The sequence below is a fragment of the Opisthocomus hoazin genome, chromosome 3 (assembly GCF_030867145.1).
Source record: "Opisthocomus hoazin isolate bOpiHoa1 chromosome 3, bOpiHoa1.hap1, whole genome shotgun sequence".
NCBI classification, from domain to species: Eukaryota; Metazoa; Chordata; class Aves; order Opisthocomiformes; family Opisthocomidae; genus Opisthocomus; species Opisthocomus hoazin.
In genome coordinates, this window is record NC_134416.1 from 55400994 (window position 1) to 55428953 (window position 27960).

Here is a 27960-nt window from a genome sequence, read left to right on the forward strand (position 1 = left end):
GCGGCAGCTCCTCCTCCTCGCCCTCCTCCGTCCGCGCCGGCGTGGGCTCGGCCGCGGCAGCCGAGGTGCCCTGCCCTGCCCTGCCGTGCGGTGCGGTGCGGTGCGGTGCGGTGCGGTGCCGCCTGTGCGATGGACTGGCAGGTGCTGACCCGGGAGCTCTCGCTCTACCTGGAGAGCCAGGTCCGCGTGGGGCTCTTCGGCTCCGGCGTGGGCTTGTCCCTGGTGCTGGGCTTCGGCGTCGCCTACGCCTGCTACTACCTCAGCAGCATCGCCAAGGTGAGCGGGAGGGCGGCGGGGCGGGCGGGCTCCGCAGGTGTCCCGCCGACCGGGGGACCGTCCCGCCAAGGTCACCTCCGCCCACCCCCGCTCAGAGGAGGCGGCCGGCGCCCGTGGGACGAGGGGAGCGGCGGCACCTGGAACGGCCGGGCGGGGGGAAGGGAGGGCGCAGCGCCCGCATCGGCCTCGCATCCCCCTCGCCCTGTCCGCCCGGCCCGGGAGGGGAAGCGGCTCCGGCCGCAGGCGTCCCCGAAGCGCCGTGGTACCCCCGGAGGGCTTGGCTGGCGGCGGTGGTTTGGCCGGGGAGGTCAGGAGCCCTCGCTCCACAAGAAGAACCCGACCTGTCCACCGGTTTGCTGACAGGGTGGGTGATAAAAGTAGTTTGCTGCCCTTGCGTCTGCCTTCGGTGCCATCGCTAACGCCTTCGGAGCCGCTGCCGCAGTGTTTCGAGGCGCTCGGGTGCTCTCGGGCACCTTGGCAGTAGGGGTTCCACAGATAAATTGGGCATTCACAAATTGCTTGGGTGCTGTGAGCCTGACCTGATCGGAAGTGGGCCCGTGGTGAAAGCGCTTCGTGGAATGCTCAACCGACTGAAAATACAGATATCAAAAGATTTATGGCTGTTGAAGGCGTGTGTTGCCCCAGTTCTTCGCAGAACCTCTGAGAACATCGCCTTCCTCTTCGTTGAGGGGAGGGTACCTGATTCTGGTCAGAGGAGAACTACGAAGAGAGGACATGCCACTGCCACCCTGTATGTGCAACGGTTTTCTTTAAAGCATCTTTCGTTGTCCTACTAATGCTTGCGTGTTGGAGAGCCGGTGTAAAAGAGAAGTTCCAGAAATGTGGTTGCTAAAACGTGAGATGTTTGGTACGCAGGGATTTCCATGTTAATTGGTGTACAAATGGGAGCTGTGAGAAAAATCTCTGTAGGCAGAGCGTTACTAGTAACCAGTGCAGTTGTGTGTGGCAGTATGAAATGGGAGGAGGAGTGTCCTACCAGGTTAAAATAGGTACTGCAGGTGCACAGTCAAAGTACGTGGATTAAGCATCATTTCTGTGCGGTGCAAGAAAATGGATTCAGTAAAATCTTTCTCCCCTGCTGTGAGACACTGTGGGTTTGATTCTTCAGTGAAAGGTACGACGCTGGTAAAAGCAGAGCTAGAATAGCGTGCTATTAGAAAAAGGTAAGGAATCCGTAATGTTTAGTAGGTTTCACTTTCCAGTGGGAATTTTGGCATTTTGTTTGGTTTTCTTTTACTTATCTCTTTACCATGAAAGCAAAAAGCATTGCAAATGGTTATATGAAAGAAATCAGTTTACTGGGATAGGATTTAAACATGCTTTCATTTCTTTCTTGATTTGTTTGTTAGTTTGTTTTATATGAATGCCCATGCTTGACTGTAGTCTCTCTTCCTAGAAACCCCAGTTGGTGGCCAGCAACGACCGTTTCTGCCGCTTTCTCGAGGAACATTGCCCTGTTGTGACAGAAACTTACTATCCCACAATTTGGTGCTGGGAAGGTCGGGTGCAGACACTCCTGCGTCCCTTTATCACCTCTAGACCCCAAGTACAGTACAGGAAGTAAGTGCCTTTCTTCTGGAAAGTGATTGATTCAGTAGCCAGCCGTTACCTCATGCTGACTCTGTCACAGCTATCGTCATTGCTCAAGCTTGTGCCCATTTTTTTGCTTGATGCCTGCCTTTACAACCCCATCCTAGGCTTGCTACCATCTCTGTCCTGGATTCAATACACAGTAGGTTTGAAAGATCAAGGTTCCCAAATGGCCCCATTTTAGGTCCAACAGTTTTGGAGCACTGAAATACTGGTGACAATATAGGAACGGATGCGGTTATTCATTTACAGGACAACACAACCGTTAAGGTTGGAAAGGACCTCTGGAGGTCACCTTGTCCAACCCCCCTGCTCAAGCAGGGCCACCTAGAGCCAGTTGCCCCAGACTGTGCTCAGACAGCTTTTGAATATCCCTAAGGATGGCGACTCCACAACATCCCTGGGCAACCCGTGCCAGTGCTCGGTCACCCTCACACTGAAAAAGTGTTTCCTGATGTTCAGAGGGAACCGCCTGTGCTTCAGGTTGTGCCCATTACCTCTGGTCCTATCAGTGGGCACCACTGTAAAGAACCTGGCTCCATCCTCTTTGCACCCCCCTTCAGGTATTTATAGACATTGATAAGATCCCCCTGAGCCTTTTGTTCACCAAGCTGAGCAGTCCCAGCTCTCTCAGCCTTTCATCATAGGAGATACACTCCAGTCCCTTCATTATCTTTGTGGCCCTTTGCTGGACTCTCTCCAGTATGTCCATGTCTCCCTTGTACTGGGGAGCTCAGAACTGGACCCAGTGCTTCAGGTGTGGCCTCTCCAGTGCTGAGTAGAGAGGAAGGATCACCTCCCTTGACCTGCTGGCAACGCTCCTCCTAATGCAGCCCCAGAGGCTGTTGGCCTTCTTTCCTGCAAGGGTGCATTGCTGGCTCATGTTCAACGTGGTGTCCACCAGGACCCCCACATCGTTTTCTGCCAAGCTGCTTTCCAGACGGTCAGGCCCCAGCCTGTACTGGTGCATGCGGCTGCTCCTTCCCAGATGCAGGACTTCGCACTTCCGCTTACTGACCTTCATGAAGTTCCTGTTAGCCCGTTTCTCCAGGTTGTTGAGGTCCCTCTGAACAGCAGCACAGTTATCTGGTGTATCAAATATTCTGGTGTTTGAATGTCATCATTTTGCAAAGGTCATGCAGTCACTGTATCTGTCCATTCAACCAACATGTTCTACCTTAACCACAGCATTGCCACATTCAGTCTTGATTTGAATATATAAAACTTCTAGGATTTTCAGAGTAAGTTTTACCTGTGGGGTTTATATTGTGTTCTTTGATGCCTGAACTCTAAGAGGGGAAAAAACTTGTATTTGTTGTTTGTCCTCAGCTGATCTCTCTCACACAGAAATGGGACTTAGTCTGGCAAATGAGGCATTTGGCACAAGACCTAAGGCGAAGTACTTTTATGCACCGGAACCTGGATGCAGCACAAGTTGTTTCAGCTCTGTTTGCATGGCAGAATAAATTTAGCATTTAGCAGCTTCCCTTAGTTTTAGTAACTAGGAAACATTTCAGCGGTATGGCCGTGTCCACTTTTTCTAGCCCTTCTTGTATACTCTCTATTTCAAGGTTTGTGAGGGAAGAAACACAGTTCCATGGGGCAATGCTTATTTTGCACCATTTGAGATTGTGTTGGCAGTATACACCGGCATTGCATCTACTTCCCATTACTGAAAAAGGGCAAAACTGAGCTAATGTGTCCAACAAGGCTGATGAGCTTTAAAATCTGGAGTAGGTGCTATCAAGACTTTCAAATGAAAACTCAAATGCAAGGTAGGCTTACATTTTGGTAGTTCCTACACCAACTCTCTCATACAGTGTCTTCAGTGCCAGGAAGAGGGAAGATGCTGTACGTTTCTACAAAAAGAATGAAACCTTCTTGTCATTGTTTAACTTATGCTTAGCCTCTTGGGATGTTGCATTTGTTGCATTCTGAAGATATACGGTTTAAGAGTGCATTCCAGCAAAGTTTGTAGAAATATAGGGTGAAAGATAAAATAATGTGTGTCTGTGTTCTGCCTGTTTAAGACATTACAAAGTGCCATCCATTATACACGCTGCTTCTTTGGATAAAGAGAAAAAAATCTGGTAAATGTTTAACACATTGCCCAGTGTGCTATCAAAAGATTCTCAGATGATCCAAAGGAAATCTGCAGTACACAAGCCTATATAAAATAGAAAACAATGCCAAAAATCACATTAGTTACAAGCTTCCAGTACATCAGCAGCAATTCCTGAAAGGCCAGCTCTTCATTTGCTGTGAGCGGGTATTACTCCGCAAATTGACTGTGCTAACTCATGTCAGCTGTAGGCATGGCTCCTTCTGAATGGTAAACAGGCAAACATACCTAGTTAGGTGGCACTCTGAGTATAAAACATAATTAAAAATGCAGAATTCATACCTGGTAATTTGTATGCTGTAAGCACTCAATAGTATATATACATGTGTTTTTCAACCTAATCAGTGTCGTCTTGAAATGTGCCTTTCAGTGAGCTCATTAAAACAGCAGATGGAGGACAGATTTCATTGGATTGGTTTGATAATAATGACAGCTTATATTATCCGGATGCCAGCACAAGACCCACCGTCCTGTTATTGCCTGGCCTGACAGGAACGAGCAAGGAATCCTACATTCTGCATATGATCCATCAAAGCGCAACACTGGGATATAGGTGCTGTTGTATTTCATTGCTAGTATTTTGCTGCTTCTAATAAGATCAAATATAAGTATGTGTATGTATAAGATGCCTCCTTAAGGCAAATGAGATCTAAAGATATTAGTTTATGTAAGAAAGTATAATTAGTAATAATAATAATAATAGTAGAATTACGTAATAGGCAGTACATTCAGAAGGGCTGTTTTGGTACCTACAGATGTGCCCCAGAGACTGCAGTGAAAACCAGCTAAGTCTGTATAGGCCTTTGCTGCTCTTTCTCAAATTAGAATATCAATACCTGTGTTACATTTATGCTTTCTAGTGCAGGAGTTTGTATTCAACTCCAAGAAGACGTGTAGGGATGGGCTGCTGGCAGCAGGCCTTCGGGCAGGTCAGCTTCCGAATGCCAAAATTGCTTGATTCAAATCTGTGAGTGCAGAAAGGGGAGCTAGCCTGCTCTTGCTGGTGGTGGTTAAGGAAGAGGTTTGTCACCTCTTAATTGTCACTGCTTAATTTTGTTATTAAGGCTTCTGGTCAGAGTTGGGTAAAATAAGTGGATTGGTCAATGAGTAGATTCCTTTATGTAATCATATTGCTGCTGCTGTGCTCTAAAATAAGTTGTCATTGTTCCAGGATCTGTATTTGGAATATTACATTTTGTCTTTGCAAGATTGGCTTCTGGTACTGACTATACTAAGTTCTTCTTCAAATATGTATATGTGAGCTTTTATCTACATGTCTGGCTATCTCTTCTCTGTTTAGAGGTTTGGATAACTGCGTTACTAAATTATGGAAGTAAAATAGCACTTTAACTGTTCAAAGTACTTTTAAAATCACTTTAAAACTTACCAGTTAAAATATCAGAGGAGGAAAGCCCTCAAATCAACAATGTCTTACTATTAATTTTTAAAGTATTCCTGAAAGAAATACCTGCATTTGATCACCCAAGAAAAGAAGGTGTAGCATTAAAAATGAGACCTTTAGGCCAGATTTCAATAGACTGCTATAATATTTTTTTAAACAGCAACATTTGAGAAATACCAAAATAAGTAATTTTTGATGCCTTTAACCCATCTGAAGTATGTATATGTTATTTAACAAAATGATTAGAGTGAGATGGTAGAAGGCTAATAGAAAAATAAGATTTATTAAAAAAGCATAGATCCTTAAATCAAGGTAATACTGCTAGAAAATTCAGCAGCTCCCACTAGCACAGAGAGAACAGAAACTTCTGCTGTACCAGACCAAAAAAAATTCCCATCCCCAAGACCCTGATCAAAACTTAGACACATCTGTCTTTATAATTCTGATTTGGCTCATTTCTATTGGCCACTTAATAAAATTAAGTAGCTTCGGAGGATGTCTACACATGGATCTCTGACGCTGGCTTTTAGAGCACTGCGTTAGGCTCAGCCCTGCACAAGCAGAGCTTATGGCTCCTGTCTGGCCAGCTCAGAATGCAGGCAGAACAAGATGCTTGTACCACCTTCAGGTAAACTGTGAGGCTCTCATCCTGCAGTCTGACCTCGACTGCCAAATCACAGAGCTCATATGGAGTCCCACTGACTTCAGTGAACTCCATTTCGGTATAAAGGTTGCTCCAGGTCAGACTGTAGGATCTGTAGGACTGTAAATATTTATGTGCTGAACTTTTTCACAGAACTTGCTCGTTTTTCTTTATGCATTTTCATTTTTTTGTGTGTTTAAGTTATGTCTTTTAGTGGAATGAACAATGTGTATAATTGAATCTACTGTCTCAATTTTTAGATGCGTGGTTTTTAACAATCGAGGAATTGCTGGTGAGGATCTTTTGGTAAGGATGACTTCCAAGATAAACATCTCTGACTTACAAGTGGTATACAAGGATCATTTGTGTCTATTTGTACGGCTGGATTTAAATGAGAGAAACTCACAGCATATGTTGAAAATGCAGAGAAGCTACGCTACTCATTGGGTAGATTGATCATGTGCCATTATTAATATTTTGTTTTAAAACTCAAAGAGGTCGACTGACTGGTCAACACACAATATTTGTGAACATCTCATGTTAGGAAATAATTATTAATATCTGTAACATTAAAATGAACAATCCTTATACTTTTCTTTCCAAAAATACTGTAGTATCTAAAATGCACACATCCAAGAAATTCTATTCAATTAATGTAGTTTTCTCCCATTGTTTTAACATACAAGCCCAAATATAAGCAGTTGTAATTACTTTCCCTGTTGCTAATGTGAGTTTAAACTAGGTTTTGTTGCAGTTAAAAAGTTGTGCCATTAAAATCGATCTGTATTATGTGTTATTGAATTAATCAACCAGATTTTTATGGATAGCTATATCCTGAAAGTTAAATGTGCTCTTGTATTTTTCTCAGCAATTATGACACAAACTCAGCTACAAAAGACATTTTTTATGTTTGGGACAGACATATCAGGTTTGCTTAGAAATAACTGGCATTTCCACAAATGACAAAGTCTTGAAGCTAAATGTTTGCTGCAGCTAGGGACAAGGCATGATGAAATATTGCTGAATAAGCTTTGTTTCTTCATATGCATTCTGTTGACAGTTCTGCAGCTGGAATGAATGTGCATAATACTCAGCATTGTTTTGCATTTTTAATCCCCTGGTTTCAAACTTTAAAAAGCTCAGAATGTTTTCCCATAATCAGATAAAGCATTTCAATGCAAATATTGCCATGTTAAGAGTAGTTTTCTGCATACTTTTGGAGAAGGACCTACAAAGCAGTTTTCTGAGACACAAAGTCCTTATTGATGAATTTCTGAATCGTTAAGAGAAAAGATCTCTTGTTTGGATGCATTGTGTTTAATTTACTGTAATCGGATTTACATCTTTAAGCTTTATAAGATCTTACTGTGAAGTAAACCAGCTGAAATTATCACATTTTCTGCAAAGGGGTTTCTACATTTCAATATAAAATCCTTAGTTAATGAGTTTGAAGCATAGTTGAGCACCACAGTAGAAACCAGTCATGCAAGTAGTTATTTTTCTAGTGTCTTTAGAGACAGATTCAAATTTACACCAGACAATAACTATTTAAAGAATCGGTTTTAAAATGCTGTTCTTGTTTGTTATTAAAAGTTACTGTGAATTATTGTTATGGAATAATCAAATATTAGGTTGACCAAAGCAAATGTGAGCTAAGATGGTGTTTTAAAATATCCTCATACAATGAGTAGATGGATAGACAATAAAGTGCCAGGAATTAACTGAAATTAAAATGCTACATGCCTCTCTAGTTTTATAAACTTTTAATCAAATACACTTTCACCTAGAATACATTAGAGCCTAGTTACCAAAAATAATCTTTTTCCTTGTAAACTTGACAACTTAATTAAAATAAAACACGTTCACACTGTTTATAATTAATAGGGTGTAAAACAGTGAAGAGTGATTCATGTGAATGAGAACTGGAAATGCAACCTAAATGGAAATTAAAAACGTCTTCAGTTTTAATTATCCAGACTTAGCTTTTCTTTCCTTTTTTTTTGATCTTTGACTTCAACATTTCAATATTCTTGTTAAATGTGCTTTAAGTAGTCCGTTCCATCTAATTAAACTTGTTAAAATTGCCCACAAATATCCAGGCTGTTTAACTGAAAACAATTTTTAAAAAAACCCTTAAAATACATTGTTGCTTCAGGCAACAAACAAGTTCAATCAACTCATAATTAAGCATTTTTGTATTTACTTTTAATGTTTATACTGAATTTTGGCAGGCCAGACACTACCTATAGTTAAGTCAAGGTCACTAACATATAGTGACTGTAGTTGAAAGCTCTCTCGTGCTGCAGATGAACCGTTAGAAAAAACTTATTTTGCTGTGATTCTTATTGTACCTAAAAGGACCTATCTCCCTTATACTGCTGCAGATAGTCCCCCAGATTGTGGCCTGTAGCAGCTGTTTTTCAGGTGAGGCTCAAAAGCTGTGCTTATCCTTCAAGTAACCAGGGAAGGGGTTACCCAAATCCCAGTGCTGCCAGTGGAAGTCATTCCAAGTCCCAAATAAAGATCTGAAGAGACACTGACAGTAGATAGAGAAGGGATAATATGGGTGTTTCATTGCTTTAGTTAATAGAGTATTTTAGTAAATTGGGTAAATGGCAGCGGTGAATTTATTTATTTGCTTGTATTGTGTGTAGAATCTAAATATTGGCTACTTTTCAAATGCTAGCTGACAGAACTTCAAATCTATTATTTTCTTTTGCATTTGAATGTGGGTGAAGATGATAACATTGTTATTATAACTTTCTTTTCTGAACATTGCAGCCTTTATGATATGTTTCCATTTCCTCGGGATATTTAAAAAATATCAGTGCCTATCTAGTTCTGATCTATCTAGTTTAGCTCATTGCTCTGTGTTCACATTTCATCTAATGACCTTGTGGTTGCAGATACTGAAGATATTTGTCACCTGTCTTATTCTGTAATGATAACAAGTATAACTCCTTCCTCCATGTCCTTGTGAAATGCTGTGGGTTTATATTTGCCATTTAGCACAGCTTCACGATAAATGCTAAATTTATCTTGTTATATAAATGATCCACTGTTCAGTTTGCTTTGTCCTTATAGGATAATGCAAAAGCTTATGATGGCATTTTTCCCTCTGACTCCTTACAGACACCAAGGACTTACTGTGCAGCTAACACAGAGGATTTAGAGGCCGTTATTCATCATGTACACAGCGTGCACCCCTCAGCTCCGTTCATGGCAGCCGGTGTTTCTATGGGAGGGTAAGGCATCAAGTAACACAAGTCTCGGCTTAACTACGATTGTAAAATAAGACTATTGTAGCCTGATGGTAAATTATTACTCTGCAATACTTGCATTACTTACTGAACTGACTGAAACTAACTTGGATCTGTCTCGAACAGTCAATAATCAGAAGACTTTTAGAAACTTCACATCTCTGAGGCCATTAGCTCTATGTCAGGGAAGGTTGAAACTGGCTAACAGTCCAAAGTTGGGGGGGGGGGGTGGGGGGGTGGAGAAAGGCAGGGAACACTGACTGACAGATTGACAGCCAAACAGGTGGGCAATGCAATCTCTGGAAACTGTGGAGGCTGTCTTTGGAGCAGAGGGATAAAAAATAGGAGCTAGAGCTAACATACTGTGTTTCTTAGCAACCGCTGGGAATTACAAGGTTTCTCTCCGCTCTGTTTGGGTTCTGCAGTGTGTGGGTAGGTTAAGCTGGAAGAGATGTGGGTATCTGCTCTGTCTGGTTCAGAGGCAAGAAGTAGTATTGTTGATAAAATCAGTATGGGTTGAGATAGCATGTGGTATTAAGACTTGCTGTGTCCTGGCTTCTCTTCAGAAAGCACAGCTAGAACAGACAATAATAGCACAGTTGCTTAAAAAAATCACTGCTAGAAGCTAGGAGAAATGTTCAGACAGCCTCTTTAAGGAAAGTCGTAGGAGAGGAGAACTTCCATTAGAAATACTGCAGACACAGTGGTAACTTCCTGACTTCTTTCTGATAAATTTTGTGGAGGATGGGCAGATGTAGCCCTGTGTATTGACATTAACCTACTAATGACTTGTAGGAGCTTTGGGATAAATACAGATTTGTTCAAGCAATATAGTTATTGATAATCAAATAAATAAGTAACTTGGAAGCCGTTTAAATCAGGCCAATCTTTTTCCATTCACGTTGCTGGGATTTAGCCAGTGTTTTCAGTATGCAGACATATGAATCTTTCCAGTATGTCAGTGTCTGTCTTGCTGGGAAGCCCAAAATTTGGCACGGTACTCCAGATACAATCTCATAAGTTCAAGTACAGGGAAATAATGTCTTCCTTAGATCTGCTTGTTTTACTCTTACTAACAAAGCACAGCATGCCATTAGTTGTCTTCGTTGCTGCAAGGGTGCATTGCTGAGTCATGTTTGGTTTGCCCAGGTCTTTTTTGAGCAGAGCTTTTCTCTATCCAGTTATTAATCTGTCCTAGGTGCAAGACTTTGCATTGACAACAGTTTGTTGAACTTCACAAGGTTTCTGCCAGCCTGTTTCTCCAGCCTCTTGAGGTCCCTCAGAATGGCAGCCCTGTCTCCCAGTTTGTCAGCAACTCCCCACAGTTTGGCCTGCAAGCTTACTAAAGGTGCATTCCATCTCATCATCCAGTTAATGAAGACATTACACAGTGTTGGCCTCATTATTGACTCCATGAGGAACACTACTAGTAACTCATCCAACCACTCCAGCTGGACTTCAGGTTCCTGATCACAACTCTCTAAACCTAGTGGTCTAGTCAGCTTTCCACCCACATTGCAGGTCACCTGTTCAAACCATGTCCCTCCAGTCTGGCTACATGGAGACCATGGAAGACTGTCGCAAGCCATGCTAAAGTCAAAAGAAGCAGCATCCACTGCTTTCCCCTAGTCAACGAAGGCAATCAGCTCATCGTAAAAGTCAATCAGGTTGTCTTCAACATTGGTAAATCCACGCTGGCTGTTATCAGTCACATTCTTTACCTTTATATGCTTGGAAATGGCTTTCGGAGGATATTCCCAAAGTGCTGAGGTTAGGCTGACCAGCCTGTATTTCCTTCTCCTTGCCATTCTTGTAGATGGGTGCCATTTTTTCCAGGCATCAGGAATATCCCACAGTTGCTGCAGCCTTTTGAAAGGCTGCACAGAGAGCTGTCTCATAATGACATTGGCTGTCTCCCTCTGGAGCTCTGGTACACCTCACCCGGTCCCCTTGACATGTCAATGTCCAGCTTGCATAACTGGGCCCTAACTCGATCTTCCTCTGCCATGATTAATAACTCACTCTTGCCCATCAAGGCCATCTCACATGGGATCCTGCCAACCAGACCCCTCATCAAATTAAACCCAGCTCTCTCCAGTATTGTAATTCTGCTGCTTACCCTCCGCACTCACTTTTGATCTCAAAAACCCACCATCGAACAATCCCAGCAGCCCAAGACTGTTCTGCAGCTACCCATACCTGACAGATTGTTCCTTACATATGATTAGCAGGTCCATAGAACATTTCCCCTATTTGGGTCATTGATCACGTATCAAAAGATAGTCATCAATACTCTCCAGAAATCTCATCTGCTTGTGCCTTGAAGTGGTGGTGTTCCAGTTGATGCTGGGATGGTTACAATTCCTTGTGCCCTGTGATTATGAAGCTGCCTTTTAGCTGTCCAAAGACTTAGATTCTCTAATTCCTCCTCTTGATCAGGAGGTCTATAGCAGACACCCACCACAATATCCCCTTTGTTAGCCTTCTATCTGATTTTGACCTATTAGCTCTGAATTGGCTTATAACCTGCACCAGGGAAAAGTTCTGTGTATTTAAATGGCTTCTTTGTCTAAGGTGCAAACCCTTCTCCTTGTCTTCAAGGCCAATCCTTCATGAAGAGTCTAGTTGCATCCATCTTAGTCTGCCTGTCAGTCCTCCACAGCTCTGTGATCCAAATAACTTGTTTTGTGACTGCACACAGGCTTCTAGTTCCTCCTGTTTTTTCCTGTGCTGTGTGTTCATGCATGTGCTGGCACATGACATGAGCCTGCTTTCTCAGGTAAGTGTGAGAGCCTCCGCCATGATGCTGTCCCTTGGGTGCTTCATCAGGGCCTGCCAGGCCTTTGCTACTCTTCAGGCTTTGCTTTCCACTCCTAGACAAACCTAGTTTAAAACTCTTCTTCATAAGGTTAGCAAGCCTGTTGGCTCTTATCTCACTCAGCATGAAACCTCTCCCCAGCTCAGCCTTTTTTTCATGCAAAACATGAAATAACATGATGTGTTGCAAAAATATGTTTCATTGGAAATGGTGAAAGCCAAAGAAGCATCTGCAGTAGAGGCTTGTTTAAATGATGACACGCAGATTTCAAGCACACTAGTTCTTCATGGGTAGCTTCATGTGTGGTGCACCATTATACTAGAACTAAGAGGGCTGGGGTGTAGTAGGTGAAGCGCCAGGTTTTCAGGGCTGCAGGTGCAGCAGAAGCTAGCCATTCTGTGACTGGTGCAAAAGACCACTTCGGCCCTTAGTGTCATTTCTGTCCTTGGCTTGACCTAGTTATGGTATACTAAATAGTGGCAAAGTCTGTTAGTATGGCTCAGGGGATCTGTGTTGTGTTCCTGGCTTTTACCTCACCACCACCACTGGGTGATTTTAGGCAAGATGTTCCACCTTCCCCCTCCAACACGTTTTTTAAGTCCTGGACCACAAAGAGAAAGCATATGCTTAATTGTACAGAGAACTGGAAGAGTCTCTAATCATCCACATGGGGACTGTTTCCATGCTTCAAAATTAATTGGAGCACCTGCATGTTTAAAATTAAGCAGGAGCAGCAATCTCGCCAGGGGCATATTGTGAAAATAATCCACTTGTCTTAATCTTACAATAGTTTTTGTTGTCTATCCCCTTGCAAAATGTTCTCAATAGCCAGTTAATCTATATAGGACACATTTTCCCACTTAAGAAGAAAAATAAACATTCACTTCACAAAGGTGTAAATGCAAATAAAAGCCTGCTTGTTCCACTGATCTTCAGTATGTGTTATTTTGGAAAGGGGCTTTGTTTTCTAATATAAAGATTCCTAAACCTTCTCTCCACCACATATATTCTTTGATTTCTGTTAGAGAAATGGCTGCTTCTATTACTGCAACTTTTTAAAAATTGTTTTATGGCTCGATGTGCTTACAGTACATAGACTGGGTGACTCACATGTTCCTCCTCTTCTGTGGGTGAGAGGGAACATATGCTATGTAACTCCTATATGTGCCACAGGTGGCTTTCCTCATTCGGCTCAACTGTGTGAACTGATGGCCCACTCCCAAGTGCTGTTCACTGTTCTTTTCTTGCTTGTTCCTACCAACTGGCAAGTCTTTGGTAATACCAAAAACTGGTTTCCCTTTTGCACTGCTGTTCCATGATCTGGTAGGTAGGGCGCGGGGATAAAGTCTCTGCGATGGCAGGCTGGTTCATCACGTCTTTGCTAAAGGTTGCTGTCTCCTGAAGTGTGGTAGATGAAGCCAAGGTACAGTGTTGGTGGGCCAGGGAGCTATATTAAGTTGTAAAACTTTTAATATTTTGAGTTAAAGGCTTGGTGTTAAAATGCTAGTTGTAAACTTTGGCAGTAAAGTGAGACTTACAACTTTTCTGTTAGTATTTTTCTTTTACTCTTCCTGCTATTTTAATTTTTCTACATTTGAAGGGTTAGGTACTGGTGAACTCTCCCCTTTTTTCAGCTCAACAGTAGAGCATCAGCAGTAGAGACTGGAAGTTTCAATTGGTCAGAAAGACACAACTTAAACCATTTATTTGGCTCATAATTTTGTTTTGCTAGTCACTTCATTCTTTACATAGCTTCTGTTAAAGAACAGCTGTGTTCTCTCATGTGTGAGGTGGGGTAAAGGTATCACTTTCAACTCAGAAGACAGCTTCACAGTGAGGCAGGCGTGCCAGGGGCAGCTTGCATTTGTCAGGCACACTGATCAGATTTATCAGACCAGGAAGACCAAGAGCTTGTAAAACAGTAAAACTTACTAACAACTTGGGAGTACCTGTTCCATGAGTAAGATACGTTTTATTATCCTCTCTTTTAGTGGTATCAACAAGACTAGTACACGTCTGTTTATTTCTAAATGCAGTCCTACCCACATCCTACACAGTGCACTCAGTTCTCTCTGACACTAGAGAGAGAAAGCAAACTTCACGAGTCGTATGCTGATTACATTGACTGCATTTTAGAAGTGTTAGGCACAGCTGTAGGGCTGATACAATAAACTACTGAAAAACAGACAAAAAGGTAGCTGATTGTTATATTTGCTTTAAATTGAAGCAAACAATTTGACAGTATTTATGTTTCTGTTTTTCGTTTCTGTTTGTAGCATGCTTCTTTTAAATTACCTGGGCAAAACTGGCAGAGACACTCCTTTAATGGCAGCTGCAGTTTTCTCTGCGGGTTGGAATGTTTTTGAATCTATAGAATCTCTGGAGAAGCCACTAAACTGGCTTCTTTTCAACTATTACTTGACTACTTGTCTACAATCCTCTGTCAGCAGGTGAGTTGCCTTCCAAACTGTTTAGCAAGGTGGAAGGATGTTAGCGTGGATCTACAGCGGGTATAATATTGGCAAAACTAATGCTGTAACAACACTTCATGTAGATGTTCTGTGTGCATTCTTCTGTAAATTTTGAAATTGAAAGCATCTTTGCAAGAAACATTGTCATCAATGTGACTAAATTTCTCTGCTCCTCAAGGGTCTTGACGCAAGACCAATGTACTTCTGTATTTATGGATGAAGTGAATGGATTTTTAAAATTTTTACACATGCACATATTGACTTTGAGCATATATATACACTAATTCTTTTAATTCTTTAACCCTTGACTGCAAAAGCATGGAAGGGACTAGTTCATACTTTGCTTTGTAAAACTAGGGTGTGTTTTGTATTCCCAAATATTTCAGTCTCTCAAGCTCTCTGACATCTTTCTCATGGCGCTCTCAGATTTTTACTATGTTGCTGGATATGCCTGTGTATGAATGAAAAATTATTCTGCTCTTGGATTCCAGACAGATTTTTTTAATATGACAGAAAATTAAACCCAAGCATGTTCTTGTTAGGGAGTTATTTCTAGAAATGTATCTATAAAGCAGAGGACTTCTACGTATGTTTATATAACGTAAAACAAGCCCTCCAATTTTTCTCACTTTCTTTCTAGACACCGACACATGTTGGAGAAATTATTTGATATGGATCTTGTGATGAAGGTATGTAAAAATGTTACTTCTGCTTTAGCTGGATTCTCTTTTCTAAATGCTGATATAGTTCCTTATTTGAATTCTGTACTTCAGGCTAGAACTATTAGAGAATTTGATAAGCAGTTTACTTCAGTCATGTTTGGCTACCGTACAATTGATGATTACTATGAAGATGCTAGCCCATGCTGCAAGCTGAAGTCAGTAGGAATTCCAGTGTTGTGTCTAAACTCTGTGGATGATGTTTTCTCACCAGGTCACGGTAAGTTTAGGCTTTTTAAAATATGCTTATCTGTATATGCAGTCATTAAGACAAACTACATAGGCCTGAGAATGAACTCGGACCTGTGTGTGGAGGTGTATTTAAATGTTACTTGTACCCAGGATCAAAACCTCCAGGGATGGATCAGTCTTGCAATTAACTTACAGCGTAAGACACATATAAAACAGCTGATGATGGAGAGACCTGATTAGTACAGAATACAGATGCACACGGGGTGGCAATCATTAGCCATTAGTAGACTCTTTACAGTTGAAAGAAATATGCACATTTAGGGTGTGAGTTATCTCACTGTAAGGAAGATACCAGAGGTATTGCCCTCTCGGAAGCACCCATTTCTATTCACCAAGTACAAAGAGAGCCCCTCATGAGGAACTCGGATACAGATGTCTGGATTGTAGACATTCAGAGTTCAATGAAAGTGAAAACAAGGGGTTTTTTTCTTGCCATTTTTCAATCTAGTCCCTCCAAAGAATGTCTGGGGGTTGTGTATGTTTCATATGACTCGAAATCCTCAGCTGTTGCTCATGATCTCAGTGCCATCAAAGGCACTGAGGGCCTTTGGCTCCTGTAGGTCAAATTCTAGGGTAAGGAAGAGATATAGACAAGGTCAGCTCCTAGAAGGAGGCATGCTGAAATTAATAAGAATCTAACTAGAAGATGAAACAGATAAGGGAAAACAGAGTTTTCAGCCTTTCTTCCTATTTTCTGCCAAACACGTGATCTTTATGAAGATTTTGCTTTCGATCTGAAGATCAAAACCCTGCTGTTAAATGTCTTAAAAAGATATGCTTGTTCCTGTGGTCTGTGTATTGGTTATATTGTCTGAGAAGAGAGGGAGAACAAAAGTTAACGTAGAGGAAAACCACTGTAATGAACAGCTGGTTGAGGGGACAGTCTTCGGCAGTGAACACCTGACACCTTTAAACATCTTTAAATCAAATTCATACACTTTAAAGGTGTTTAAAACACCTTTAAATCAAGTTCACACACTGGATTTATTTCAGGGAAGTTTTCTTCTGCCACCGCAAGTCAAGTGAGATTCTTGTAGAATGAGTCACGAAACCAAAGTGAGTAGGCAAACAGATGAGAACAACAACGAAAGAATGAAGGAGCTGGGAGAGACTCTGTGTGTGTGTACTGTTTACCTGCGCGCAGATGTACAACACACACAGAAACATGCACACACTTACATTACTATTTATAGTTTGGAGACCTGTTAGAGAAAAATGTGGCGTGAATAGAAAACGGCCACTCCAGCAGAGTGCACTAGAAAAAGACAGTCTGGTTTCTTCTCCTCTTGAACAAAAAGCATCCATGCTATGTATGAACAATATACAGAGGTGACAGCCACCTAATAGGAGGGAGAAAATGCTGACTCTGGACTAGCCAAACTACCTATCCCTTACATTGGCCAAAACAGAGGCTTAAACAAAGTAAGATCTGGGCACATATAGCAATATTCTTCCAGAATAACGCATCCAGCTTTAACAATTTGCGGTTCAGGGACTTTCTGAGATACAGTTAGTCCCTTTGTATTTACGAGCCTCTGTGGGATTTTTTTTTTCTTTGTTTCTTGGAATTGACTGGTTGCTGTTTCTGTTATAACCATATAATGTCCTGGAAATGCGAATGGATGGGGTTGCGACCCAAAATCTGTGTCCAAATGCAAAATTTGGCTAGTGATACTGAAGATAAGTTTTTATGGGTCTTATGACCCCGAGGATGACTTTCCCCATAGTCCTGCAAGGTGGGTGATCTGCTGTGCCATGCTTCTGCCATTAAGTATCTCAGAGAGGGAACAATGGCTTCACCTCTATGTTTAGCTCTAGCTCAGTTTGTGGTTTCTGTTCTACAGTGAGGTGGTAACTGTGGCAGGAGTAAGCTAGCTAGTTAGCACAAGTAACAACAACAGTGAACCAGACAGTGTGCCCCTGTCCCTGGAGGACTTGTTAACCTTTTTCAGCCTATTATCACTGGGACTGGTACCTTTGTTAGCTAGATTAAAGCTAGTGCAAATACTCCATCCGCTTTTCTCTTCATTTTAGAGTATAACCTCCAGCTCTCAAGAGCAAACCATTGACTCTGACCCCATGAAATCCAATTTGAACACAAGAAAACGTTTTTTTTTACTGGTAGAGTGGTCAAACACTGGCATAGAGAGGTTGTTGGGTCTCCGTCTATGGAGACACTCAAAACCTGACTGGACACGGTCCTGGGCAACCTACTCTAGGTAACCCTGCTCGAGCAGGGGGGGTGGACTAGATGATCTCAAGAGGTCTCTTACAGCCTCAACAGTTCTGTGATTGTGTAGTTTGCTTAGCCAAAAGATTGAGTCCCCTAGAGTACAACTGTGCTGATCTCTCCTCCCTTGGAGCTGATTTCTAAAAGAAACACAGTAAACAGTGGATTATAGCGATGGTCTCTTGCCTAAGATTAAGTATCAAACCTACTGTTAGAATGCCTTAGAAATCTTTCAGCGTAGAGGGGGGGAGGTAGCGCACCGTGAGGAACCTGAAACAAGAAGTATTAGAGTCTGTTGTAATGATTGGCTGTGCTCTCTGAAACTCTGACTCTAACCAGCCTTTCTCCATGAAAATGTTTGGGTGGCTACACATTCATTTATTCCTTGTTCACAGAGTTAATGCTGTTGGCTGTAAACCGTTGTCCTTGTGGTGACAAGTTTACCTTAGAAAGGGCCACCAAGACAATGCTGATTTTCAGCTTGTAGCATGACTCTGTTATATGTGTCTATCCTTGGCTGCTTTTTTGTTTGTGCTGTGCACCCTCAGTGCGAAAAGTTATGCCGGCAGGAGACACAGGGCACCCTGATTAGCAGCCTAGAAATTGTGGCTGCTGCCATCGTTTACTGGAGTTCATTCATCCTGACACTTTTGCAGGCTGTTTTATGTTAGCAAACAGAAAGGGCTGGTGTTACTCTGGGAGGTGACTTTATTCTGGCAGCTGGCTTGCTTTTTCTGACTTAAAGTGTGTGGACATGTGTAAGCCTGTGGCAACCAGAGGCCGTTTCCACTCACAACTGTATAATGGATTCAAAGCCACAGAATTTCCTCTCAGCCAGATCCCAGTCTTTTACTGACTTCGGGGACTGGTTATTTCATGCCTCATCCCTACCAGCTCGTAAGATACCTTCCACCTCTGTTGTAGATAGCTGTAGTTTCCAACAGCTGGGAAGCAGGCCTAGAAAACTCATTAGGGAGAAAGCTGTTCCAGAATTCCTTTGTATTTTAATATCCTTTATAAAGCCAGCCACATCTGTCTTTCTATAACAGAGCTCAGGGTATGCAAACCTGAGTCTCCTTTGTCATTACATAATACGGACCTAAAGTGACACTTTCCTTAAAAAGCGCAGATGCTGCCTCTGTTGCCTCTTACTACCTGATCATTTCTTCTCTTGTAGCTTTTTGGTACACTTCGTACTGCCCAGCAATTACTTTTGAGTATATTGTGAAAGTGTGCCCTTTGATCTCTATCTGGTATTAGGAAGAAACAATTTATTTGCATTCCTTCCGTGATGTTGCTGTTTAAAGTTCATAGAGCTTGGCAGCTGATGTATCTGTACTTTAATTCTGGAATACAGGTCTTGTATTGCATAATACTAACTAATGAAACCAAATGCTTTCTTCATTGCACAACACTTCTCTCGCCATCACTAATTTAAATGAGCCATTGCTTCAGGAAATACGTAACATAACCAAGTCAAGCCCTTTCATTTTGTAAGTGTGAAAAATGAATCAAGGAGACGGAACGACAGCATTCATTATCAGCGTCACACTTAACTTTTCATCTGAAGTGGCATTTTTTTCCTCAGAGACTTTAAGCAGCGTATTAGGCATCTGACTTAGCTAATTGCTGCTGGTGAGCGTTGTGCCCAAGCTGAAAGCCTGCCCTTGAAGCTAGGTACCATGCCAGCTCCCTCCTGATCCACTGTGCCACATAAGTGTATGTCTGAAGCTCAGTTTTATTGACCTCCATGAACCTTTTCCAACCCTTTGAATCCAAACTTGGAGTAATTGTTCTTAGGTGTTATTTTGCATCCTATTGTATAAACAGCACAGTTGATTGAAGTGGTCTGGAGAGACCAAATGGCCAAGGAATGGCCAGAGGGATAAAAATTAGGGTAAGAGTTCAAGGAACAGGGAGAAATCAACCAAACAATGGAACAGAAAGTCTGACAGCAGTGGCTTATTTAAGCTGATGCTGCTTCCACAGGTACGTTTTTCTATTGCTCTTTTTTTTAAAAAAATACTTTTTGCAAAGAACGTACCACAAATTGATTTTTGAATGAGGTAATTTTGCACATACATATTTACATCGTGGTTCTGTGATCACAAGTAACAGGTCTGTGCCTGCTGAATCAGAGCAATTTTGCAATTTTGCAATTTTGGTCATCGGGAACAGAAGTACTAGGTTACACGTGGACAAAGATGAACAGTAGTATCTTTTGACATGCTGTCCTAGAGTGCATCACATCCAGTGCTCCATTCATCTGCCCTCTACATTGCAGAATTTGCTCTCTTGCATTGTGGGTTTATTTGTGGATGGCTAACAGTCCGTAGAAACGGTCTTGAGAAAAGTACCACACCACTGCCAAGCATCATTTGCATTTTGGCACTGCGCAGCGACACAACTCTCCCGAGAAGCTGCAGAGCAAGAAACTCTGCTGGGGAGGAGTCACACAAACAGCGACCCAGCTGTATCAAGACTGATTATGCCAAGGGCAGGCTCTCCTGTTCACCTCAGGGGAGGCAGGAGCAGAAAGGTAACAGTAGGTCAAACCTGGCACCTACTAAAAATCCTCACTGCAGATGGAAGCAAATGGCTGCATATTCAGCACAGTGCTGCAGCTTGTGGTAAGAGCGATGATCCGTGGCAGAATTCCGCTGAAAGTGAAGGTTAGGAGACCTTCAGGATGGGGAAGATGACATCTGTAAAGGCCTGTGTGGGGCTCGTACCTCACCTGGCACAGAGGATAACCAGCGTTCTGGTGCTGGTAGGCTGCTAGGGGAGAGCTGCTGTAGCTGTTTGGAGGCAGGCAGCACATGGCACACACTACAGTATTGCCAATCAGTTTGGGAATGAATAATTAACCACCAGCAAACTGATTTGGGAGGTATGATTACATTGGCAGCCTCTGAGTGACAGGTATGCAGAGGTTAGTGAGCTTTGCCTGTAAGGGCTTCCCCAGCTGGGTTTGGCACAGCAGAGGAGACATTTACTGTCATCTCCCTCCCAAACCCCCAGCAAAGCCCTTTCTCATCAGGAAAGGATATTTCTTTCTATGCTGTGACACAAGTCTGACAAAGTGAGTGACCATCATGTTTGTGCACAATAATCTCAGCTAGTCAAGAGGTGTGTTCAGGCCAGTATGCAGCTGATCCTGAATCCATTAGGGTCAATGGAGTTCTCCTGTTGTCTCTGATTCTTGGAGACCAAGCCTGTCTCTCCCCACACACTCCTCCCCATACCCTTGCATACAAGCCTATTCATTAGTCCCCTCAGTGACCAGGGAGGCAGCTCCAGAATGGCCACGGGAAGTGTGATTCGTTGCCTGAAGCAGGAATGGGGGTCTCGGTCTTGAGCTGGATCCCCACTTCCCTGTTGGGATTCTGTTTAACGTGGCCCACACGCTACCAGAGGAAGAGGAGCAGGTGGCTTGGTACAGTTAAGTGGGCAAATTCCCATGCAGGCAGCAGTCTTTGTACACGGCCATATGTTCATCCACAGAAACCAAGGGAGCCAGAACAGAGATTGCTGGGCAGGTTAACTGAAGCAAAACTCCCGACAAGCGCTCGCTGAGTCTGGAGTCTGAAAGCGATGCGTGTGTTGGATCGCAAGAAGTAACACATTGTTTTCTGCATCTCTTGTTTTCAGCCTGTGCTATTTCCCAGTCAAGGCAGGCAGGCCCTAAGCTTCTATTTCATTGACTTTTCTTTTTAGTCTTACCTCAGTATTGCTTTAAAAGGCCCAGACGCTGCATATAGTATTTTCAGTTTTCCAGCTGAACAAAGGAAAAGTCAAGGACTTTTTGTAGAGGCAGTACGAAGCATCGCTTCTTCCACCTAGTAAAGAATCAAAATCACTTACTAAATGCTGGAATCTATAAACTACTTAGATGCACACAACTTTGAAACGAAGAAAAGAATGAAAGGAATGAATAGCACTGAGTAGCGAAGAATGTCACATACTCTGCAAGAGAATCCCCATTGCTCTCTGGAGCTCCGTCTGTGCTCCGTTCAGGGCACAGTCAAGTACCTGATCACACAACATTTGTAAAAGACGCTAACCCTGCTACAGATATGGTTGGATTAGCATCCATGCTGAGGCCCTGGTGGGGAACAGAGCATGTCACTGCCAGTAAGGACCTCTGAGGCACAGACTGCTCCCCTGACTCTGCAGGCCCAGCGCTTCTGCCTGGATCTATTTTAAATTGCGAATCTGTTCACCACAGTCATTGCATTCGAGATCTCATGTGACTTACTCTGGCTGGGGATCCTTCTTTGCCCAACTGAACCCCCCAAAAAGTGAACCTGACTAAAAATCTCTCTTCAAAAATACTTTAAAATAAATGAGGCAGCAACAGAAATCTTCTGAATGGCTTGCTGATTTGTTTTGTAGTGCCAAGGCATTTTTACTTTTGCAGTGTATGACCTAAAATCAGATTTATTTTCTTGTGGAATCATAACTGGTTTTAGACCATACAGTGAAATCCTTACTACTCCCTTCTGTCTGGACAAAGCATGCCGTCTTTTGCTGTTGTCTTTTCTGTCAATCCTGAATAATCAAAAAAATCTGAATGATTTTTTTTTTTTCCCTTCCATGAAGTTTATTATTGGAAAACTGGAACTTGAAAAGGCATTCTTCACTGATATGTTTTGGGATTTCTGCTTGCTTAGGAGTATACTTAGCATATGTAAAAGTCCAAAGGAAGCTTCTTAAATAACTTGTTTTTTGTATCAGGAGTAAAAACACCACAGCTCCTTAAAGCTCCACTGTTGTGTTAGCCAGTTCATATGACAAGTGTCACCCCATCACACCGAAATGCCATTTGTGAAGTCATACGCACGTCAGGCTGCACTGACCTTTCTGTTCTTTCACAAAGGGAACTGCCCAGGTGACAGCATTAATTGAGCCACGCATCTATGCATATTCAAAATAAGATGCACTGAAGTGTCCCTTGCTGCGCATTTCAAGATCAGCGCGTGTCCCAGGTGTAGCTCACTGACGACTTTAATCTAAGTGTAGGCCATGTAGGCCGTCAGTGAAATGGCCACCTCACCGAAGTCCTCATCTGACTCTGCTTTGGCATTAACTGGGGAACTAAATCAGGGGGCTGATCCAGTTGAAAACTAACCCAGCAAAAGAAAAATCCTTGTAGTATCTGGTCCAATAATCTAAATTCCAAGTTAAATCATTTTCTAGCAGTCACTATTCAGTAGAGAACCAGTGACCTACTGGGGGAGACAGGGCAGCTGTCTCTGTCCTTGTGCAGTTGTTTGCCCTTCCTCTTTCTGTGTTTACCATGCTTCTTTAGATTACGGCAGGGTTCAGGGCAAGAACCATCTCCCAGTGTGTTTGCATGGTGTGGTCTAAATGTGCAGGTGTAAATGTATGGCAAATCACACATAATTATGATAATAACCCAGGATCTTCTTTAATATTAGCTTACAGGATATCTTAAAGACAAAAATCTTATTGTGACATTAAACGTTTTGTGTTTGGAGTCTCCTACAAAAAGAAGGGGATTCATCATTAAGGTCCTAGTTCCTCAGTTCTTCCACAGCTTAAAAACTACAGGCTTGACTATCCTTTCATTTACACTATTTATACCAAATCGTAAGTACGCATTAACACGGGTGCTGTTCCATCAGTGGGACTGAAAGAGAGATGAAGCCCAGTGATTTCTGAAACTTTCACAGCAGCCAGAAAAATCACACAGATAAGGTGAGTTAACGGTGAAGACAGAAATGGCTTTTAACATAGCTATGTTTCCAAGTCCTGGGGTATGCTTAAGCATATGTAAATCTTGTGCATATTTATAAATATATTACATGAGAAACACTTAAGAGAAATTATTCAGTAGCTGGCATTTCATAGAAGGATAAGGACTTAAACTTTTTCCCCCCCTTTTAGCTATACCAGTAGAAACTGCCAAACAAAATGCAAACGTTGCTTTGGTTCTGACTTCGTGTGGAGGCCACATTGGTTTTCTGGAAGGAATCTGGCCGAGAAAGTGCACTTACATGGACAGAGTCTTCAAGCAGTTTGTGCAAGCTATGTTTGAGCATGGAAACAAAATCTTTAGCATGTAGCTTTGGACCAGTATTATAGCACAGTGGCACACTTTGACAAGGGCAGTTAAGCTTGATGCACAAATTTTAACTCCTGTAAGCCAGCAAATGGATAAAGTCCATTACTACATGCAAAAATATTTTTGCCTAAGATTTTGTAGCAAGAAACTAAATATCGTGTTGTCACTTTTATATTTATTTTTAATATGCCTTACTAAGAATGACCTTAAATGAAATAGCATTCTGCACACATCAAATTGCACTTAACCAAAACCATCAAGTAAACAGATTATAATTCCTCAGGATTTTAATTTAAACCAGTACATATTTAGGAGACTTAATTTAGATGGCTTTTAATTTTAGAATGGCAACACTTAAAAATAGCATATGTTATCCTGGCACACATAGTAAGTACAAGTTGGCCCATTCCTTAGGGCACTGATGGTGAAAATCTTAACATATGAAAACAAAAGAAGGAGGGAACACAAAGAAGCACTGATTCTTTAAATAGGTCAATATTTGAGCATTTTATTCCGTAGCATTAGATTGATACCCGCTTTTGCTGTTCTATCCTGACAGTATTCAGATTTAGGGCTAGTTATTGTTTTTCAAACTACGCCAATGCCATATTTGTCTTATGTGATTATTTTTTAAACAGATAATTTATAGTGTTTACACATAACCAAAAGATTCCTTTAAAACAGTACTGTAATAACTTATGTAATTAAAAGACATCTTGCATTTCAAAGTTCATGTAAAGCTAGGTGTTGTCATATATGTAATACATACTTCACATAACTGGTAAACTTGATGATTCTATCTGTTATATTACCCTGCAAGAACATTTCAGTTTTAAAGAATAATCATTAGAACATCAGGAAATTATTATATAACGTGCTTTAAATTAAAAAAAAAATCTGAACCCTTTGTCTCTGCTATTATTGTTTCAGGTAATTTCTAAAATGAATGTAACAAACTGCTTAAAGAAAGCTAAGAGCTGGGGGGGTGGGGGGGGGGAAGACCCGTCCCTATGGTTTATTTGATCATTTGTCAGCACTCCGACAGCAGGTTGTCAAATCATTGAAGCCTTTGCAAACAAGTTTCTGCCCTAGCATCTTACCAGATTATGAGTCTGACCGAGGCATCGCTGTTCTCCTCAGTCCTGAAACAGCGAGAGCCAATGGGAGATCCTAGAGGAAACAGGACAGTTGGACAGAACAGATTTAGAAACTGTTGGGAAGTCCTAATTTAGGGTCTACTAAAATGCTAAAGGCTTTTAACCAGCGTCTGTGGAGCTCCCACCTCGTGCTGATCACTGATTTGGGCCCAGCCACACAAGATGAGGCAGTAGAGATGCCTTTGCATTTTTATTTTTATCTTTTGAGCAGGGTCAGTACAAGAAGAAAACATGGATAAAAAAGCAAGTCAGGTCTTTTGACTGAAGCAGTATGTGAACAGTCCTCTTGCGAGACACGTTTCCTAGTAACAGCAAAGGAAGAACAAAAATACTTTTTGTCTTCAGAAAAAGAAATTGGGACATACTATAGGAAAGCTAGTTTTGTAAGGTGGAAGGTTAAATTAAAAAATTAGAAAGTGCTTTCAAGTTTTGACTTTTCAGACAAGCATTGGCCCGTGCCCAAATAAAAACATCTAATTTATTTTTTCTCTAATAAGGTAAATGAGAAATGACTTCTAAAAGCAAAATGAAATTTTGTGCATGTGACTACAATACATGAAATCAGTATATTAGTAGGATGCCTTATTCTTACATTCATTTCCAGTTTTTATGTTAATACAAAAACAATGAGTAATAAACAGTGTATTGAGCATTATATTTGTAAAATTGTTTGGGTAAACTACTGTTCATAACTCAGCATCGCGTATTAATAAAAATAAAACCACTTACATTAAAAGCACACCTTAGTGTTAAATAAAAATAACCTGATTAATGGCAGAATTTCTGTCTCTTTGCACTGTCTGATTTCATTTGGATCCAATGCCATATACAGACGCACATGAGACATTTCTCTTTCAAGCTATATCTAGCAAATATCTACGAAGTTGGGGTTTTTTCCCCCCAAATGCAGAGTCTTTTCCCTTACGGCCCATTAGGCAGAATGCATCGTTCAAAGCACAGTGTGCAAAGTGGCAAATTGTACAATGGATATCTTCAAGCTTTCCCAGTCAGATTTTCTGAAACATACAATGCAGACACTTATCTCAGTTCTTGCAGGGTACACAAAAGCTAGCAAGAAGTGCTGTAAACATTTTTTGCTGTGTCCTGTCTTTGTACCTTGTGCACAGAGTTTCACCAAAAAACTGACTCCAGAATGTGCCCTCTATTCAAATCAGTGTGAATTCATCAGGTCTTTATTTGGCTTTTCATGTGATCTGAGTATCCAGACAGCAACAAGGATGCAGGATGCTGGAGGTGGGAGAAAAATGTTAATTATCAGTGTACTTATCACTGGAAAGATGGACTATAATGAAAATGAAATTGCAAGTCACAAAGGTTGCAGACACCTTTTAAAGAAAACTTTCTTCCTAGTTTAGAATCACATAGTGGTTGAAGTCGGAGGGGACCTCCAGGGACTGCCTAGTCCAATCCCCCTGCTCAAAACAGTACATATTACATATGTGCTCCAGAACATCCACCTCTTCTCAGTTTGCTCTTGGAGACAATGCAAGGTACTGTTCTTTTCATCTGTGAGGCCTTCAGTCACCCAGGAACCATCCGTGACCTTAGCTGTCTTACTACCAGATCACAAAGACCAAAATTTTAAGGTGTAATTTATTACATCCACTCTCGACAAACAGACCTAAAAAACCGGAAAATTTCAAACAGAAAAATACGGGGCTATGAATGCAGAGAAACTAACCCGTGGTACACGTTTTACACCAAACAGAGGGATTAATGCTCCTTTTAGAAACCAGGACATGTAACAACACAGTTTACGAGACTTAGCAGAACGGTCTGTGGAGAACACTCCGCAAGTCTGCAGGAGCTGGTGTCGAGGAAATGTCAATGAAGTGCTGGTGACTCCAGGCAGGTCTTTGTGGTCCTGTCAGTATGGCACTGAGTATCACGCTTCAGGCATCAACGTGCTGATTGTTACGGACTGCGATCACTCTGAGGCCTAGACTGATCATTGCAGAGATTGCAAAAGGGCTCTATTTTCAAGAATTACTCCCCAGATGTGGTTTAGGAAGCTTCTCCTCACCTCCTCCCTGCTGCAAGTTGCCATTTCCAACTGAGATCTAGCAGTCAGCTGTTTCAGCCCTTCCAGTCAACAGAACAGAGCAGCTTGCTTATCTCAGCAGTTCCCAAATGTTTCAGACAACGGCCCCCTTCCCTTTTTCTGTAACTGTCTGGACCCCTATGCACCACTCACAGACATATATACCAAATTTCTGGCCCGGCCCTGAATCTCTGCAACCTCCAGATGTAGGTATCGACAGTCCTTCCTATCCCCGCTCCCAACATCCTCTGAAAACACCTCACATTCACCACGTGAGCAAACTGGACAAGTCCCAGTCCAGTTTCTCCCCTGCCTCCCTGCAAAAAGAAAAAACACTGAAACAAAACAAAAAACTGGACTCTGGCTGCCCCCCACACCAATTTTAACCATCGGCCCCCTGCTTTCTTAGCTAGATGCCCTCCAAAGCTCTCTAACTCCAGGCAGTCCAGGCTCCCTCCAGTCCCTGTCATCCCACGTGCCATCTACACAGGAATTTCACAGGGCAACTGCCTCTTTCATCTACCACTCCTTCAGCGAACTGCCTCGTGCCAATGACTCCCACCCACCAAGAAGAGGACTTTCAGCCCTGCACATGGTACCCATGAGGAAGCACACCGTGCTCTCCCCAGACTGCTCTAGCTCAACGCACCGTCGCCCTGCAAAAAAAAAGAGGAAACATTCATTCCCCGAGTTACCACGTTGCCGTCATGCACAGGCACCCTTCAGCCTGGGCCACGTGCTGTGGTTCTCATACCAGCTGGTCAAAAAGAGCCTTATAATGCTCAAGGCAACGAAGAAGAAAGAAGGAAGGTATAAAAAAGCCCAGGAGAACCTCCCTGGGGGCTTTCC

The 27960-nt window shown here is 42.2% G+C and overlaps 2 protein-coding genes across 2 annotated transcripts in view; one reads left to right on the forward strand and one right to left on the reverse strand.

Annotated features, from left to right (window-relative positions):
- The window catches only part of MIB1 (MIB E3 ubiquitin protein ligase 1), a 104465-nt gene extending 104243 nt beyond the window's left edge, over positions 1–222 (reverse strand). Inside the window, exon 1 of the mRNA XM_075416343.1 lies at positions 169–222. The gene's annotated coding sequence lies outside the window, so the exon portion shown is untranslated. The remainder of the gene's footprint in view (positions 1–168) is intronic.
- ABHD3 (abhydrolase domain containing 3, phospholipase) lies at positions 1–25829 on the forward strand. The gene is made up of 9 exons (XM_075416344.1): positions 1–276; positions 1694–1857; positions 4380–4562; positions 6315–6360; positions 9187–9299; positions 14409–14582; positions 15244–15292; positions 15377–15542; positions 23715–25829. Exons 1-9 carry the CDS (start codon positions 130–132, stop codon positions 23891–23893), a joined length of 1221 nt encoding a protein of 406 aa, XP_075272459.1. The 5' UTR covers positions 1–129; the 3' UTR covers positions 23894–25829.
- Positions 25830–27960: the final 2131 nt, after the last annotated feature.